This window comes from Hippocampus bargibanti, linkage group LG10 (assembly GCF_051943395.1).
Source record: "Hippocampus bargibanti isolate YZ-2025 linkage group LG10, ASM5194339v1, whole genome shotgun sequence".
Taxonomy (NCBI): domain Eukaryota; kingdom Metazoa; phylum Chordata; class Actinopteri; order Syngnathiformes; family Syngnathidae; genus Hippocampus; species Hippocampus bargibanti.
In genome coordinates, this window is record NC_142743.1 from 14,675,882 (window position 1) to 14,692,906 (window position 17,025).

General features: G+C 43.0%; 1 protein-coding gene across 2 annotated transcripts in view; it reads right to left on the reverse strand.

Moving 5' to 3' along the window:
• Positions 1-406: 406 nt before the first annotated feature.
• myh11a (myosin, heavy chain 11a, smooth muscle) overlaps positions 407-17,025 on the reverse strand; it is a 25,639-nt gene continuing 9,020 nt past the window's right edge. For both annotated transcript variants that reach the window (XM_089006853.1, XM_089006852.1), the window contains 36 exons: positions 15,588-15,680; positions 15,359-15,422; positions 15,057-15,155; positions 14,710-14,853; positions 14,216-14,311; positions 13,458-13,576; positions 13,228-13,380; positions 12,963-13,136; positions 12,722-12,895; positions 12,494-12,608; positions 12,076-12,269; positions 11,457-11,578; positions 11,293-11,362; positions 11,054-11,214; positions 10,627-10,735; positions 10,393-10,524; positions 10,009-10,215; positions 9,757-9,894; positions 9,554-9,677; positions 9,294-9,465; positions 8,847-9,059; positions 8,586-8,730; positions 8,294-8,500; positions 8,103-8,207; positions 6,227-6,379; positions 5,882-6,130; positions 5,561-5,773; positions 5,193-5,405; positions 4,941-5,102; positions 4,641-4,769; positions 4,377-4,465; positions 4,182-4,305; positions 3,890-4,098; positions 3,418-3,526; positions 3,147-3,319; positions 407-1,586 (listed from right to left, as the gene is read on the reverse strand). In XM_089006853.1, the coding sequence (XP_088862979.1) occupies positions 1,460-1,586; positions 3,147-3,319; positions 3,418-3,526; positions 3,890-4,098; positions 4,182-4,305; positions 4,377-4,465; positions 4,641-4,769; positions 4,941-5,102; positions 5,193-5,405; positions 5,561-5,773; positions 5,882-6,130; positions 6,227-6,379; positions 8,103-8,207; positions 8,294-8,500; positions 8,586-8,730; positions 8,847-9,059; positions 9,294-9,465; positions 9,554-9,677; positions 9,757-9,894; positions 10,009-10,215; positions 10,393-10,524; positions 10,627-10,735; positions 11,054-11,214; positions 11,293-11,362; positions 11,457-11,578; positions 12,076-12,269; positions 12,494-12,608; positions 12,722-12,895; positions 12,963-13,136; positions 13,228-13,380; positions 13,458-13,576; positions 14,216-14,311; positions 14,710-14,853; positions 15,057-15,155; positions 15,359-15,422; positions 15,588-15,680 (5,280 nt within the window). In that variant the 3' untranslated portion in view covers positions 407-1,459. The remainder of the gene's footprint in view (positions 1,587-3,146; positions 3,320-3,417; positions 3,527-3,889; positions 4,099-4,181; positions 4,306-4,376; positions 4,466-4,640; positions 4,770-4,940; positions 5,103-5,192; positions 5,406-5,560; positions 5,774-5,881; positions 6,131-6,226; positions 6,380-8,102; positions 8,208-8,293; positions 8,501-8,585; positions 8,731-8,846; positions 9,060-9,293; positions 9,466-9,553; positions 9,678-9,756; positions 9,895-10,008; positions 10,216-10,392; positions 10,525-10,626; positions 10,736-11,053; positions 11,215-11,292; positions 11,363-11,456; positions 11,579-12,075; positions 12,270-12,493; positions 12,609-12,721; positions 12,896-12,962; positions 13,137-13,227; positions 13,381-13,457; positions 13,577-14,215; positions 14,312-14,709; positions 14,854-15,056; positions 15,156-15,358; positions 15,423-15,587; positions 15,681-17,025) is intronic.

The following is a 17,025-nucleotide window of genomic DNA, read 5'->3' on the forward strand; positions in this document are numbered from 1 at the left end:
CCTGTGAAACCGCTTCAGTTTGACTTGTGAAGTTACCACAAGCATTAAAAGAACATGTTTTTTGGGGAAGAGTTTTATTTTTTGTGTGCACGTGGTCAACAATTCGTAGAAAGAAATTGTGCAATGTAAACATCAGTCACAGGTGAGACAGGTGCAGGCACATCCAGTGCTGGTCTTCCAGAGCTGCTTTTCATGTTTTACATGTCTCCCTTCTCCGACCAACCTGATTCAAACCATCAACAAACTCTGAAAAATGCTTTGTCGTAGAGACCTAAAACATGCGGGACAGTTTGAAATCGGACTGTCAACAGTGATTAGCAGGGGGAGGGGGGAATTTGAAAAAGGAGACAGAGTTGCTGACAATGGTCCAAAAATGTGGCAAATTTTACATGGATGTCACACTAAACCATTTTTCACCCTTTAATGTACACGAATGAAGTAATTATCATACAGAAATGTGCTAACCGAGTACAAGTTAGGGCATTAAGAGCAAAATGGGTGTCGACATTTTCAATCTAATAGGTTAACAGCAGTCACAGGCAAGAAGACAACCGTAGCTGTAATAGTTCTACGTTTCTACAAGGTGACACTTATCCAAAGTTGATATACAGTTTTGGCTCTGCTGGCAGGTTAACACAGGAATTAGCGGCACCTGTTGTGTACAGAATGTTGCATTAATAGTCATTTAGTGCAACACAAAAATGGTGTGAATAAAAATGGGAAATCACACAGCCCTGATGCCACCAAATAATCCCCTTGGTTGATATTTTGTTAAATCTATGCGATTTGTGTCAAGGAAAAGTGCGCTGAAATAAGAGGACATGAGTTAACTACTGGACATGGCAGAAAAATATACAGTACCTGGCCCCTTGAAAAGAAATCAATTGGATTGCATTGAGCATCAAGATCAGAGCAGTGAATTGGATAATTGCTGTAGGAATACTTTATACAATTAACAGCTTCTCGATTCTATATTTAAGAGGTTGTGTGGTTGTGGGTAAGAAGTTCAGATTCTTTGAGCAAATATGTGATCACCTGACCATAAGAATGTGCAGAATGAGTGTTTTTTTTTTTCATTTGATCACAAAGCCGCTACCCGTTGGCACAAACATTAAAACCTTTTCATACAAGATTCATACCTTCACCCTATTGAGGACCTTTTGAATATACAATCCACCGAGTTCCAGCTCTCTCATATGAGCTTATCTTAAACTCCATTTCTGCATTGCAGAACATGTGGTATTCAATTAGCTGACTTAAATGCGAGCAAGCAAATGTGAATTCAAGGTGAACGAGAGCCAAACAAAACAACGTGTAACTTTTCTTTGGCCAGGTAATGTGTATTTTGAAGTAAGGGTGAACTGGGGTGATTGGGGGAGGGTGTACAATGTTAACCTCTATTTTCAAGAGGCGCTATTGTCAGAAGATTCCGATATCCGCTTCCTTGACGTCTCGGCTCTCAATCTGCTGATTTTCCATTGAAGTCACTTTGGGAGTCCGCCTCCTCCTCAGATGCGTCCTCAATTGCCCTCCGACCTCCACCTATACGTCGAGGTGTGCTGCCAAAGGAGGGCTCGTTCCCACGCCTGAATAGTAAATCAAAGTCAAAAGTCAGCTTTATTGTCAAATATGCTAATATGCATGACATACAGCACAGATGAAATTAATGTCCTCTCGGACCCAGTGTTCAAGGCATGCAAGGCACTTATAACGTGGCTAAAAAGACATACAATTGACAACAGACAATACATGTAATTTCTGAATGTAAAGTGAGGTAGTGACGTATGTAAAGTGAGGTAGTGACATATGTAAAGTGAGCAAGTGACGTATATAAAGAGTACAAGTAACCAGTACAAGAAGAAACAGTGGGCACATGAGAGGAGGAGTTGGGTACAGTTTGGTGTGGTGTTTTCCCTCAGATGTGTTACAAGTGATGGGGGGATGATGGTACGCAGGTGGATGAAACACTGTATGTATATAATTAATGGGTAACTGTTTGTGACATTTCAGAAAAGTTTGAAGAAGGTATGTTTTTCAGATTGAAGGCTGATGACAAATTATCTCAGTGGGCTCAATAAACTCAAAGTGCCTTGGAAATGAGTAGAAGTTTGGGATTTCTTTGAGATAATGAGAGTAACTTTCAGATGTAGCTGTGTTACTTCTTGAGTTAGAAATAGCCCCTGGAATAAAATAAACAGATTGTCACGGCTTGGAATTGAAGTGGATTTATGTCTACATAGAATTTATGTGGATTTATGGATACATAGAATGTATACATAGATAAAGGCGGCTCGCTCCTCCCGCTTGCTCTTTTTCTTCCCTCTTGGCTCCTTTCCCCTCCCCCCTCTTCCCTGTCTGCCCTTCGGGCTGGGCAGTCACTTTTTCTGTCCCGTCCCAAAGATTAAAGAATTTTTTTGTTTTTACTTTTGATTCCTGCTTCATTAATAAATTCCCAAACAGAATATATTAGGAGAAGGATGCTGAGCCTTGAACTGTCTGCCAGGAGACCAAGAAGAAGACCAAAGAGGAGGTTTATGGATGTTGTGAAAGAGGACATGAAGGTAGCTGGTGTGAGAGAAGAAGATGCACAAAACAAGGTTCGATGGAAGACGCTGATTCACTGTGGCAACCCCTGGAGGGAAATCAGAAAGGAAAAGAAAAAAATGACTCTGTAGGTTACTAGAAAACGTTTTTATCCGCGAAAAGTGCTATGTGAAAAACAATAGTAAAATTTAACAATTGCAAAAATATCAAAAATAAGCTAAAATTTGAAACAGTTTTCGACAGGATGTAGTGTAGTTTTATAATTTCACCACTGAAGAATACAAACAAAACAAATATATTTTCAGTCTATCTTCGTTGAAAAAAAATTATCATTGCCCCTGTGTTTTTGCAGATTGTGCAGTTATATCCAATGAAGAAATCGGTAAAAGTAGAGCAGGCAGGATGACGAAATGGTATTTTTGCTAGAGTTGTGCGAGATGTTTGACAATAAAGCTGACTTTGACGTGTTGTCAGGTCAACAATGCATTGGATAGTTGACTCTCCTCAAGACATCAATTACGATGCACCCATGATCCGCTGCACCGGTCGTGCAAAGAGCAGCAACTAGAAATCATTTGTTCATGACACGAAACACTTTGCACCTGAGTTTGCTCTTGAGAGAGTTGACCTCGCGACTCATGGCATCGTTGGCCTCGGTGGCTTCGTCCAGCTCCCGCTGCAGTTTCCTGCGGGCGGCTGTGGCTCGCTGAGACTCCTCCTCCGACTCCTCCAGCTGCCGCTTCAGCTGCTTCATGCGTGTGTTGGCCTTCTCCGCCTGGTGGGGGAATTGATCGAGAGAGCATTCGAGTCAACGGTGCGTCACTTCATCTACCGCACGAGGTCCTGAAATTCCTGGAAAACTCATGATCCTACCTGGTCTTTGTACTGTTCTGCCTGTTTCCTTTCATCCTCCACCTGCATCATCACATCCTTGAGCTTCTTGTCCTTCTGGCGCACACTCTTGGCAGTTGCCTGCTTTTCCCTGAAGCGAAAGACAAAAGTTTGATGTGATTCAGGGCAAACTGGACAGCGATAGAGTCTCGCAAGGAATTGACATTGGACTGCTGCTCATCAAAATATGTACTGAACAAGCTTAGTGGAGAAAATGTGCTTTCTCAGTGCTGCTGCAATAAGATTACAAAAGCAAAGAAAACACAGTCTGTTGTGTCACACTATCATATTTTCAAAAAAACATTCAAAAGCAGTCAAATCATAGAAACGTATCCTTGGTTGTCTTTTCTGATTGCTTTCTTTCCGGCAGAAATAAATCAGATAGTGGATTTTAAAGTTTATAGTTTGATGTACAGTTGTGTAAGAAAAAAAAAAACACTTTCCCGCTTCTGACCTGCTCTCCTGCTCCAACTGCTCCTCCAGTTGGGCCACCTTTGCCTCCAAAGCAGTGATGGAGGATTTGAACTTGGACTTGACCTGGTTCTCCATCTCGCTAAGCTTGGCCTTCATTTCCTTGTTCTGGCGCTCCATCTGCTGCCGGGCGCTCTCGTTCTTCTGGGAGGCCGAGCGCTCCGTTTGTAGCTCATTGTTTAATTGATCCACCTGTTGGGAGAATGCAAGCCTGTACCAGGTCCGCGAACCGTTTGGTGAGACCGCTGTTGAGATGATTTTGCTTGTGCAGCAACCTGTTGCGTGCTCTTCCTCAGCCTGTCGTTGAGTATCTCCATGTTGCTCTGCTCCTCCTCGAGTTCCTCTTCCAGCTGGGAGATCTTAGCTTCCAAACGACGCTTCTCGTCGGACAAGGCTGATCTGCACATGAGAAGTGCAAGTGTGGTCAGATGGGATCATATGATTCCGAGTGAAGACGAAACATGACTGACTTTCCAGAGGAGTTGCTGGCCAGCTCATCAGCCATCTCGTCCCTTTCAGCCTCTGCTTGCTTCCGCGCCCTCTCAGCAGAGGCGAGTTCCTAATCAAGCATGACGTCAAATATAGATCTGAGCCATTATTTTGCACCCTACCTTACAAACATGATGATGTTATTGTATGGCAAGGGCTTTAATAATTATTTGCTATCCTGGCAGGGACACTGAATAAATCCTCAAAAAGCATTCCATCGTCTTGTTGCCTGCCACCAGTATTACCTCTTGCAGCTGCATTAACTCAGCCTCCAGGTTCTTGGCTTTCTTCTCACTCTCCTTCGCCGTCGTTAGCACTTCCTCACGGGCAGCACGGGCATCCTCCAGCTCCCTTTGGAAGTCTTTCATTTGAGCCTAGTGGAAAAGGAGTGTCGCACACATCAGAATGAGTATAGCATGTTTTATTTACATACATGCCAAAAGTGTTTCGACTCGAAAAATGAGACAACTCTCGAAATAGACACAAGTCAATACCATTTGCATCCAGAAGCTTCATCAAATATTCCGGCCATGATTAAATCTCACCTGAATCTTTCGGAGCTGCTTAATAGCTTCATCTCGTCCCTTATTTGCTGCATCAATCTGGCCTTCCAGATCTTTCATGTCCGTCTCCAACTTCTTCTTGGCTGCTGTTGCTGTGGCCCTCTGCTTACGTTCGTCCTCCAGCTCGGTCTCTAACTCACGGACCTGCAAGGTGCGCAAAAGGCTCCGTTCCTGATTTGACTCGAGACATTTTCAAGGAAAAACGCTGCAAGGGAAACAAATGTGTTTGTTCACCTGCTTGACCAGCTGTCTCTTCTTTTCCTCTCCCATTTCATCACGCCCTTGTAGATCCCTCTCAAATTGGGCCTTCAGAGCCTGCATGTTGACCTCGAGGCGTAGTTTGGCATCTTCGGCCGCCTGGAGCTCATCCTCCAGCTCCTCTAGCTGAGTCTTCATCTCCTCCACCTGGGCCTCCAACCCTCGCTTGGACTTCTCCAGCTCATGGACCTGCCAACAACGTCACATCAAATTCACAACCATTGTTTTTGTTAAGGCTCAAGGGAAAGCAGGAGCGCATCCTAGCTGAGTGTGGGCAAGAGAAACAGAGTCAACAGCAAGGCGCTGATGATGCATTCAACAACACTCTTAATCCTAGCTCATACATTTTTTCCAACATCATCCTTTGAGCTGATCAGATCCTCCATTTCCACCCTGAGGGCTTTGTTGGCTCTCTCGAGCTCCTCTCTGGCATCCTGCGCCTCATCCAGAGCCCTGGCCAGGGACAGAGCCTTTGTCTCTTTCTCTCTGGCCTCAGCCTCGGCTCGGTCTCTCTCATCTGCGTATTTACTCGAGATAGATTTCTCCTCTGCCAGCATCTGGAGGTCAAATGACCACAAGTAAATGTCACAATGTGTCAAAGCTTGAACAAAGCTCGTCAGGTAGTACCTAACGGCAAAATGGCAACGATAACAACGTGGACAAACCTGGTCAAATTTCTTTTGTTTCTTCTCAAGATTTGAAACGTTCTGCCTCTGATTGTCGAGATCCATCAGTGTGTCCTCCAGCTCCTGTTGCAGGCGGTTTTTAGTCTTCTCCAATTTGTCATAGGCAGAAGCTTTCTCCTCAAACTGGGTATTGGCTGCCTCCAAATCTCTCTGCAGGCGTTTCTTGCTTTCTTCTAGGAGCTCAGAGTTTCCACACAGTTCCTCCAGCTTTTTCTTTGCGTCTGACAGCTGTCAAAGAAGAAAAAGAATATCCACTGTTTGGATTGCTTGACAACATTTTGATACCATCTCTATCATTAGTCAAGGTGTAAACTCATCTCAAACCTGGATGTTGAGGGTGGAAACGTGTCTCTCCACATTCCTTTTGGCCTCAATCTCTTCCTCGAGCTGCTCCTGTAAACTGTTCTTGTCATCCTCTGCCTGCCGAAGCTTGGTCGAGAACTGCAGCTTCTGTCGCGTCTCCTCAGCCAGCAACTCCTGTGGGTGCCAAGTGTGGTAATAGCTGTGATGCTTTTACATTGAATGCATCTGACCGGATGCTGACTGCTACAGCTAGGTGTTCAATAAACTGTTGCTTGCTCAAAACCGACTGAATATAATATACAAACACCACGACATGGTGTCAGAAGTTGAGTAGCAGTAAAGAGAGCATAAAGAGCAACTTTTGGTGCTGGAGGTTAAAAAGAAACAAATGTCTGCAAGAGACACGATGTCCGAAAACGGAAACGACATAGCCGCAGCAAGGCCACAACAACAACCTCCGGGGACAGCTACCGACGAATGCCAACGTTCCTTCAAGCGCTTACATTCTCCATACAACGACCAGAACCATTAGACCAGGGGTGTCCAAAGTCGGTCCTCGAGGGATCATCTGATTCAAATCATCAGGACCATTTTGATGCTGCTTCAGAGCTGGATGATGAGCTGATCATTTGAATTAGGTGTGTTGCTCCCGGGAGAGCTGGAAAACAGGCAGGACAGCGGCCCTCGAGGACCGACTTTGGACACCCCTGCATTTGACTTTTCAAAGCCTCACGATTTGGAACGGTGGATACGCAGGTTTGAGCGATTCAGACTAGCAAGTAACCTTCATCTTAGCACAGAAGCGAACGAGGGGAACACACTGATTTACTGCATGGGGAACGAAGCGGATGACATCTTGCGTGGACAAGATTTAACCTACGCACAGAGAAAGCAGTACACCTCAGTAAAGAACACGTTCGAAAAGTACTTTGTGCCAAAAAGGAACGAGATATACGAGAGCGCTAAATTCAATTGGAGAGTGCAGCAACCACAGACATTTTCATTACTGCACTGTATGCGGCATTGTGGTGGGCCTGAGAGACACCAGTTTATTTGAGAGGATGCAGTTAGACGCAGATTTGATGCTGGAAAAAGCAGACAACAAGGCAAGACAGTCAGAAGTGATCAATAAGCAGCAAAATGACCTGAGAGGAGGAGTTATGATGGACATTGATGCAGTCGGTCAGTGTAGGCCTAGACCCATGGTTTGCTGATTTGACCAGAAGCAGACATTTAAACAGCTTCTTCCCCCAAGCCATCAACTCTTTGAACTCTTTCAACAGTAGCCAAAATGGAACTGTATAGTGCCACTTAGCAGTTTTTTTTTTGACGACGATACTAGTGCAGCGTGTTCTACCGGAAACAAATTCCTTGTGTGTTCTACATACTTGGCAATAAAGATGATTCTGATTCTGATTCTGAAGAAACCACAAAGTTAGGTTTAAGATTGACACGGTAGCGGATGTCTCAATTATTCCGGCCCATATTTTCCATGCTATTACAGAGGGCGACTCTCAGTTAGTCAAACCCGACAGACCACTATTTGGCCCAGGTTGCAGGCCCCTATCTTTTTTGGGCAAATACAGTGAGTCATTATCCAAGGGAGAGCAAGTAATACAGGAAGAGATTTATGTTGTCAATGACTTATATGTAGCCTTGTTAAGCATTCTGTTCACCATTCTAGAAAGGTAGATGTGGTAATAGCTGTGATGCTTTTACATTGAAAGCACCTGACCGGATGTTAAATGACGGCTGCGAGATCGTGGTGTTCAATAAACTGTTGCTTGCTTGAAACCGACTGAATATTATATACCCACACCATGACACCAAACAGGTCAAAGGTTGGAACTAAACCCTGCTGCTCACTATCAGAATACCAAAGTTCAATTGCAGTAACCTGTGTATCTTGGAGTTGGGAGCTAAAGCTGGAAACATCTTTGTTCAGTTTGATGTTCTTGCCCTCGGCTTCATTCAGTAGATTTGTCACACTCTCCAGTTCAACCTGTGGGTGTGAGGAGATGAGCATGATTTTTTGTGTGGATTTTTACAGCATTGCACGATTAGGATAGAAATCATAAAGCCAATTACAGTGATCTTAGAGCACCGTTCTCCAAGTTCAGCCTTCTGCTTCTCACTATCATTGAAGCGTGATTGTAAATCTGTCACTTGACCTTCCAACTTCTTCCTCTTGTGCTCCCCGTCTTGTTTGGCTTGAGTGAGCGAGCGCACTTCCATGGTTAATTCAGATGTGTCCTTTTCCAATGCTTGTTTGGCCTTCTCCAAGTTTGACTTGACCTGGTAGCGGAGGGATGTTTGGCTTTATTTTAAACAATGCAGCCGTACATGACACGCATCAAATACATCGATGACGCATCATTACTCGTTTGGATTGTTCCAATTGCTCTGTAAGCTCCTCCACAGCCTGGGTGTGTTTTTGTCTCATTTCATGTATTTGGGCTTCATGAGTCCGGTTCTCATCTTCTATGGCTCTCTTTAGTAAGGTCACTTCCTGCTCACGTTTGGCTCTGCAGAACAGATGACTAGATTATACCGACTGTTTCTGTGCACCAGTAAGACGAAATTGACTTTTTTTCTTTTGCTTTTCTTTTGCATGGAGGTTTTTTTGTAAAGTGTGTGTGACCTGAGTTCCTGTTGAGTTGCAGTGCTGTCGAGGGTATCTTCAAGCTCCGATTTCAGAGCTTCCAACTCTTCCCCCAAGTCACGTTTGATCTTTTCAGCTTTGTTCCTGGCTGCTCTCTCGGAGTCGAGGTCTTCCTGTAGGTCAGAGATATGGCCCTCCAACTCACGGATTTTCTTTAGAGCGTTGTTCTTTTGAGCTGTCTCGTCTTCTAATCTATACGAAGAAGGAACCTTGTTAAACATGGTGATACCTTAATTGAAATTAATGTTAACTGTAATAGTTCATAAAAGGGATGATCATCGGATTTATGGCTGAAAAATCATCATTTGCATTTTATTTGCCCTGCAAATAGTGAGCTGTCCCAGGCAATTTCAGAAGACTGACGATTTTGTTCTGCCCATGTTAAGATACAGACCCTTTAATAAAGAACTGATCATGTGACTTGACCTGGCCAAGCAGTTCTGTAGCTCCTCCTCTTTTTTTGCCAGCTGGGCTTTGAGGTCTGCAATCTGGGCCTGCAGGTCTGCGACCTGCTCCTGGAGATCATTTGACTCCGCCTCTAATTTACGCTTCACCTTATCCAGCTCCTGCCGAGTCTTTTCCTCCTTTTTCAATCGAACTTGAAGTTGAGCAGAAAACAAACGACCCAACAGGTCATCGGTTACAGAATCAAGCAGCAAATTGTAATGACCCCAAACAGTGATTACCCTCCAGTTCTGAGATCATGGACTCGTGTTTATTTTTCAGTTTGGTTAGGTTCTTTGACTTCTCCTCTTCTTCAGCCAGATTAGCACTGTAGTCTGCTACCCTCTCCTCCATGAGCTTTCTCTCCTACAAAATGAAAAGGCATGTGCCTCAATTGCTGTACCGAAACTCGCACTTCAACTTTGTTGTTTGTTTTCTCATTTACCTTCAGCAGTTTGTTGTTATGATCTTCCATCACCAGGATGTCATCTTCAAGCTTTTTGATCTTTCCTTCACAAGTGACCTTCTCAAGCTGCAACTTTTGTCGGGCATCCTCCTCCTCTTCTAAATGTTCTTCCAATTCCTACATCAACAAGGCAATAGCAACATCCCATGCATTCTTGCTTTCCCTCGAATTTGGAAAGCTTTATACCAGCAACAGTGGACACACCATGAAGGAGAAAGCCAAATTCATTACCTGCATCTGCTGTTGCATCTTTTTCTTTTCCACCAGGAATGTCTGGGAACGTTCTTCCTCTTCATCCAGTCTTGCCTCCATCTCATGGAGGATTTCCTCTAATTCCTGCTTCTTAGCTGCTAAACGTACCCTCATTTCCTCAGCTTCTGCATACAACTCTGTCTCAGCCTGAAGTTGCTCCTGCAGCACATTTCTCTCCTCTAAAATCTGAAACAAACAAAAAATCGGAGTCGATTTCAGCACTTGAAGTGGAGTAACTCTTCAACCGAGTGAGAAACTGTCTTGGGCCGTAGGGGCAAAAAAGGGATGATAGATATCAAACAAGAATGGGATGTCAACTGTAATGGAATTTAAAGCTCTTGGTTTGTGTCAATTATCATTTACCGCTGTGTGCTTCAAGGTGATCTCCTTGAGATCTGATTCACACTTTGCAGCATTTTCTTTCGATTTCTGCAGCTCTTCCTCCTTTAGGCTCATCTCCTCCTCTTGACGTGTAACTTGCAAAAGAGGCTTAACCTTTTGCGCAGTGGAGAAAAGTGGTATGAATATTAAATATCAAGAACTTTAACGATAGAGGAGAAGAACCTGAGTTATGTGGGCCTATTTTGTTATGCTGACCTTTGTGAACAGTCTCCACCACTGCCAGTTTCTAAGTTTGAGGTAGGCGGCACAATTCCTCTGAATAACTTTCATGGCTGTAAGTTGCTGCTGCCTCTTTGCAAATGCCCTTTAAATGATGAACAAAACAAATACAATCGTTACTCTCATAATATCATATACTGTATGGTACAATTCATTCACACATCAATTTGTTTCATGGGATTTTCCATTCAATTTAAATGGCTGCTAAAAGCGCAGGCTGGATTAGGTCTGTTGATGTTACAGGCTTTCATGCACATAGCTATTTTTTGTTCAAATTAGATAGGCCTAATGAAAATTAAATGAGTAGTAATTCATTACAACCGAATGCAATATTGCCTACACAATAGCATCATGCTCTAAGTCATCGGCTGTCAAATATTTATGAGAGCTTGCATGGACATACTTTCTCGCCAAGAAGCCCCGAGCTTGGGCCTGGAAGGCAATGATGATCACAGTTATCTTCAGGTCTCTCTCCTCCTCCAGCTGGGCCAAAACTCCTGTGCGGAAAAATATCTTGCTCTGCCCGATTCTGTACAGATTTGGATCCAGGTCCAGATGTTTGATCTATATCGAAGGACATTGATAGTGGTCATTGTGGACTTAAATTCAAAGCACATTTTTTTACTGAATCAACCAGTTTACCATGAGGCAGCAAGCTTGTTTTCCATCCATAAAACCTTTGGGAATAGCACTTGCTGCCAGAATCTCATAGCTATAAGAAAGGGGTTTAAAGAAACGACATTTGAATACAAAATGCATGCAGCAGCACACAGCGGTTAGGTATAAACCCGTCTGATCGATCTCACCGCTGGCGAAACTCTTGGAAGACAATTCGATTTGGGAATCCCTGTCGGCAGATTCTAATCCCCTCCAAGACGCCGTTACATCTGAGTTGCTCCAGAACCAGGTTTGCATCCAGCTTCCCTGCCTGAGAAGAACGTAACTTGTAAGAGCACTGACTTAAAGACTTGATATGCTGAAAAACCAATTGACCACCCAAGTAGCCCACAGGCCTGTATCAGTCAAGTTTACAGTTTACCAGTGATGGGACCAGGTGATTTTTGAGGAACGTTGTGGAAGTGATGACACTGGGAGATATTTAGAAATGTTAAAAAAAATATATGCTGTGTTGGGCGGCCCGGTAGTCTAGTGGTTAGCACGGCAACTTCAAATCCCAATCTGGCCTCCCTGTGTGGAGTTTGCATGTTCACGTGGGTTTTCTCTGGTGCCGTGTGGCTTTTCTCTGGGTCATATGAATGTGTAGAATAATATAAATCAATATCATTAGAATGGTGCATCTGTTAAAATCGGTGACTTTGTCGTAATGAGTGGTGTGTGGTATATCCCAAAGCTATCCATGGTCACGGCAATTTGAAGTAAATCACGTTTTAAGAAAAAAAAGACAATGTAAATATTTTTCTTTACCCTCTTCTCATGGTTTGGAATGATGCATCTGACAAAGTTGGGTTGGGTGTTGTGCAGTGTGGTCATGAGTTTGGCGAGGGACTCTTTGTAGAGTTGTCCCACGGTGCGGAACATTCCCTTCTTGGTCTTGGATCCGCTGGCCATTGAACTGTCCGACATCTTGGCAATGGTGTCAAGTCCCACCACTCTGTCAGCTGAAGCACATAACACATCAGTACACCGAATCGTAGCATACAACAGACCACCGTGTATTTGATCATTATTCTGGACTTGATATTGTCGATGAAATGTACACAAATCAAAGCTGAGCATCTCCACAATAACATACGAAGTAAGTAATATTGCATATCACCACTGTATAGACATCTGCCAACATAGGAATTTGCTTAAAGCAGGTACTGTATCTCAGTGATCTCACAATCTTTCCAGAGGTCTTGCACAAATGAGCTGGAGGAATTGTTGAGCAGTGCTGTGACATTGTCATTCAGAGGGTCCATGTTCTTTGTCAGCCAGGCTGTGGCGTTATAGTCCACCTAAAGCCGACAATATCGGTTTCATTTTATTCAGCAGCCCTGCAACACTGATTTCAGACGCACTAAAATGCATAACCTTAATCATATCTCAAACATAATGTTCTTGTGGTCACCTTTCCAGCATAGTGAAGAATAGAAAACTCTGTCTTGTCTTTTAGTTGTTTGGGTTTTGCGAATTTAATGTGGTTTCCTTGGGTGCTCATGAGTTTTTCCACAAAGGAGACATCTGTGGCTTTGGGGAACCAGCACTCTTCATCCAGCAAGGCCAGAATGCCTGGAGGGTTGTTCTGCAAACAAGATGTACAGATGGACATGAAACCACACTATGAGGAAGATAAGCTCAAGCTCACTTACTGGCCTCTCGATGAGCTCTATACAAGGCTGTAGGTCCAAACCAAAATCTATAAAGTTCCACTCGATGCCTTCTCTTTGGTACTCCTCCTGCTCCAAAATGAACATGGTGTGGTTGAATAACTGCTGCAGCTTCTCATTGGTGTAATTGATGCACAGCTGCTCAAAGGAGTTGTCCTGAAACAGCACCAAGACAGACCTGAGAATTCCCATCGTCTATAAGACTTTACCTCGTCACATTGCACATTAAAGACTCACATGTCCATACCTCAAATATTTCAAAGCCAGCGATATCGAGAATACCCAGGAAAGAGGCACCTTGACGTTTGGTCTTGTCCAGGGCTTTATTAACTCGTCCTAGGATCCAGCGGAACAGGCGCTCAAACACAGCCTTTGCCAGGGCTTCAATAGCAAAGTCAGCCTGTGAAGCGCGCACCAATATGTCAAACACATGAAACATCATTCAATTTATTCCTAGCATTGCACGCTGTGTAGTACCTGCTCTTTGGTCTGGGCTTTTTGCACCACCTCTCTGCCAACTTTGATTCGAGGCGTGAGGATGGCACGAGTGAAGTCAGTCACATTGATGCCCTGCAGGTGACATACCTTCTGAGCCGCTACAGGGAGGAGGAATTATATATATTAGACAATATTGCCATCATACTGTACCAGAATGTCATACTATTACTACTATTCTTTTGTTACGTTCTTCACAGCATTTATTTCATCTGATATTTGTTTGTCACAATTTTGTTTTTCAAGTGACCTCTTAAGCCACACACATCGCCATAACTCTGTCTCATACTCCAAAAAGGTATTTATTTTATGAAAAGCTCTATCCTCACGAGGTTCACGGGGGGTTGCTGAAGCCTATCCTCCACCTTCGGCCAGGAAGCGGGGTATACCCTAAACTAGTTTCCAGCCAGTCATGCAGCACACATAGAAGAATGACCATCTATGCCCACAATCACACCGAGGGATGATTTTGAGCCTTCAATCAGCCTGCCATGCATGTTTTTTTTGAATATGTAGGGAAACCAGAGGACCCGGAGAAAACACATTCAGACACGGGGAGAACAGAGGAAACTCCACACTGGGAGACCGGAGCTGGAATTGAATTGTACTGTGACATGGACATGCTAATGACTCGACTACCGGGCCGCCATACAAAAAGGTGGAAAGGACAAAATACAATACAATACAATACAATACAATACAATACAATACATTACATTGATTTATATACTGTATCGAACCTGTGTTGTCAGGCATGGTGGCTTGCTCTTGGTTCCTTTCTTTCTTAAACTCAATGTTTCCCAGTTGCATGACCGTTGAACACACCTTCAGGATATCTACAGTAAAAGAGTGACAGTATTGGTGGGATCCATCCATCCATCCATCCATCCATCCATCCATCCATCCATCCATCCATCCATCCATCCATCCATCCATCCATTTATCAATCCATCCATCCGCCCGTCTGTCTGTCCATCCATCCATCCATCCATCCATCCATCCATCCATCCATCCATCCATCCATCCATCCATCACCCACATGCTGAAGAGGTAGCCACCTGTTAGCAGTGAGCAAGTTACTTGGTTTAGGCTTTAATCATATTCAACTTGCTCAATTAGACTTATAGATTAAAAACAGTTTAGCGCGAGTCAACGATATGTCAGTGAACGATTGGGCATTTTCCTTCTGCATCCTTTAAATAAGCTAAATCAGGTTGCATCAGATTTGTGATACCAATTCGCTCCTCATCCGAAAAGCCCATGATTGTCATGGCCTCCATCGTCTCCTCATACATCTCATCATCCTGCTGGGCTGGGATCTGGACATGGCCCGCAACTAAGAAGCGGTAGTTACTGAAGGGCTCCAGAAGAAGCTCCTCTGAAAGAGCAACAATAAACAAGAAATAACAATGATCTTTTTCAGATTTTGATTACCAAATCTTCATGTTACGACTTCATAAAGATTCAAATGATAAATAGAATTACTGAGAAATATTGATATTTCACAAAAAGTCATTATTTGAAAGGGGCATGTGTCAGTGTCACAAATATAATCTACAGAGCACATTTTAAGTATCTCACCTCGAACTTTGTCCTTGGCACCAGCAATCATGTAATAGAAGATATGAAAGGCTCTTTCTATTTTTGCCTGTCTGATACAACGAGACTTCTCCAGGAGGTCTGAGAACTCAGTCATTAAAGAACACAAACTAATTCTCAAGTTCATCCTGTCTGACTGTGACGATGTCTTCATTAACCTTTCTGCATTGCGTACCTTATGTATCCTACTGTGCTAATTAGCTACATGAGCACTTTTATGGCCATATTACAACATCCTGAATGACTTGATTTTCAAGCTGTAGATCTCAAACAATGTAGGATACAGGTCTCAATATTTGCTCCAACAATGTAGCCTGTCACATCAAAATTGATTCGGATGAATTTGCCCTGTGTTAAAAAAAGAAGAAAAGAATAGAAAGCAAGGAGTTAATGAATGAAATAATGAGTCTTTTCGAAAAGACACGGTTAAAAATTCACACAGCAGTAGATACGTTTTTTAAGAAATTTAAGAGATTTTAATTATGACATCTAAGTTTATCCAAAAACACTCACAAATCTGGAGGAATTGTCATTTTTGATGGTCTTAGCATTCCCGAAAGCCTCCAGGATGGGATTGGCCTGTAGAAGTTGTTTCTCTAGCTCTCCCTGGTAACAACACATTTACACAATTAATGGCATGCAGAAGGGGTTAATGGGTAAAGGTCCAAGGAGATAATTCATGTATAATGAGATAAAGGACAAAAAGGCACAGAAAGCATCAATAAAGAGTAGAAACTATCCTTCCTAATGCACTTCAAACTACTTGCACAAAGTCAACAGCTCAGAATTCAAGTAAATTATGTAGCCAACATCTGACATGAAGTTTGAAGGTAAATGAGGGGAAGCTGATACATAAACAGATAAGGAGGTCAGGTTGGTTCAGATTAAAATTATATTTCCAGCACATACTTCTGATGAATACCTTTCTATGTGCATGATGCACTTGTTGGCAAAGTACAATGATCCTAACCACCAAAAATGAATGTAATTTTAAGTGACTCAATCATCACCTTCATCTCCTCCACTGGTCTGTATGCTTTTTTGTGGAATCAGGTGAATGAAAAATGAGGCAGACCTTAATGTGCATTAATCTAATCCACTGCATCAAAAATATCTCTGTCACATTTGAGGCAAGGTCAGATCCTCTGTACCGACACTTAAAATCACTGCTTCTATCTGCCTAAATGGGCTACGACTATTAGGTGAGGAGACGGGTGGCTATAATTGCAGCTTGAATGAGAATAGTAACATGATAATGATGGAACACGTGCAACATGGTGGTAGATCCTGTAAAGCTGAAAAGACTGACAAGATACAGACCAGCTGATGTACTGAAGATCAGAGCTATCAAAGCAGAAAGGATTGTCTTGCTCATTTAATCTCCTGGGATAGGTCACTGGAGAAGAGAAAATGAGAAATAGAGCACAGCAGAGCAGCAGGAAAGAGAATGGGGTTGATAGCACACAGCAACATTTTTTTTGTATTGAGGTTTAATGCATAATAATTTCAGTGTAGTTAGAGAAGAGAGCCGAAGCAATAGTTTGTAAAGGCGAGGTCCATGGGAGCCCACAGGAGACACCGACAAACCAAAAAGAATGGTGCCCGAATAAAATTGAAATCACTTTTTGCAACGGGTATCAGAATGATATGGTGAAAAAGAGTTCACTGTACAGAATCTTTAACACACTTTTGTAAACCGGGGACAAATTGTGTTCTACCTACTTGGCAATAAAGATGATTCTGATTCGGATTCTGATTCAATTGTGAACCTTATGAGCACCAGTAAAATCAAGTTGGTACCACCGCAGAGTGTATATAATATCGTAGGGTGGCTCAGAAAGTTTTTTTTTAATTATTTGAGTGCTAATTGCAAACCACAGGACTCAAAGAAATGCAGCGGAGCAGAACAAACAATTTTTCTATAGCTTCAGGGCAAAGAGCGGGAGATTAG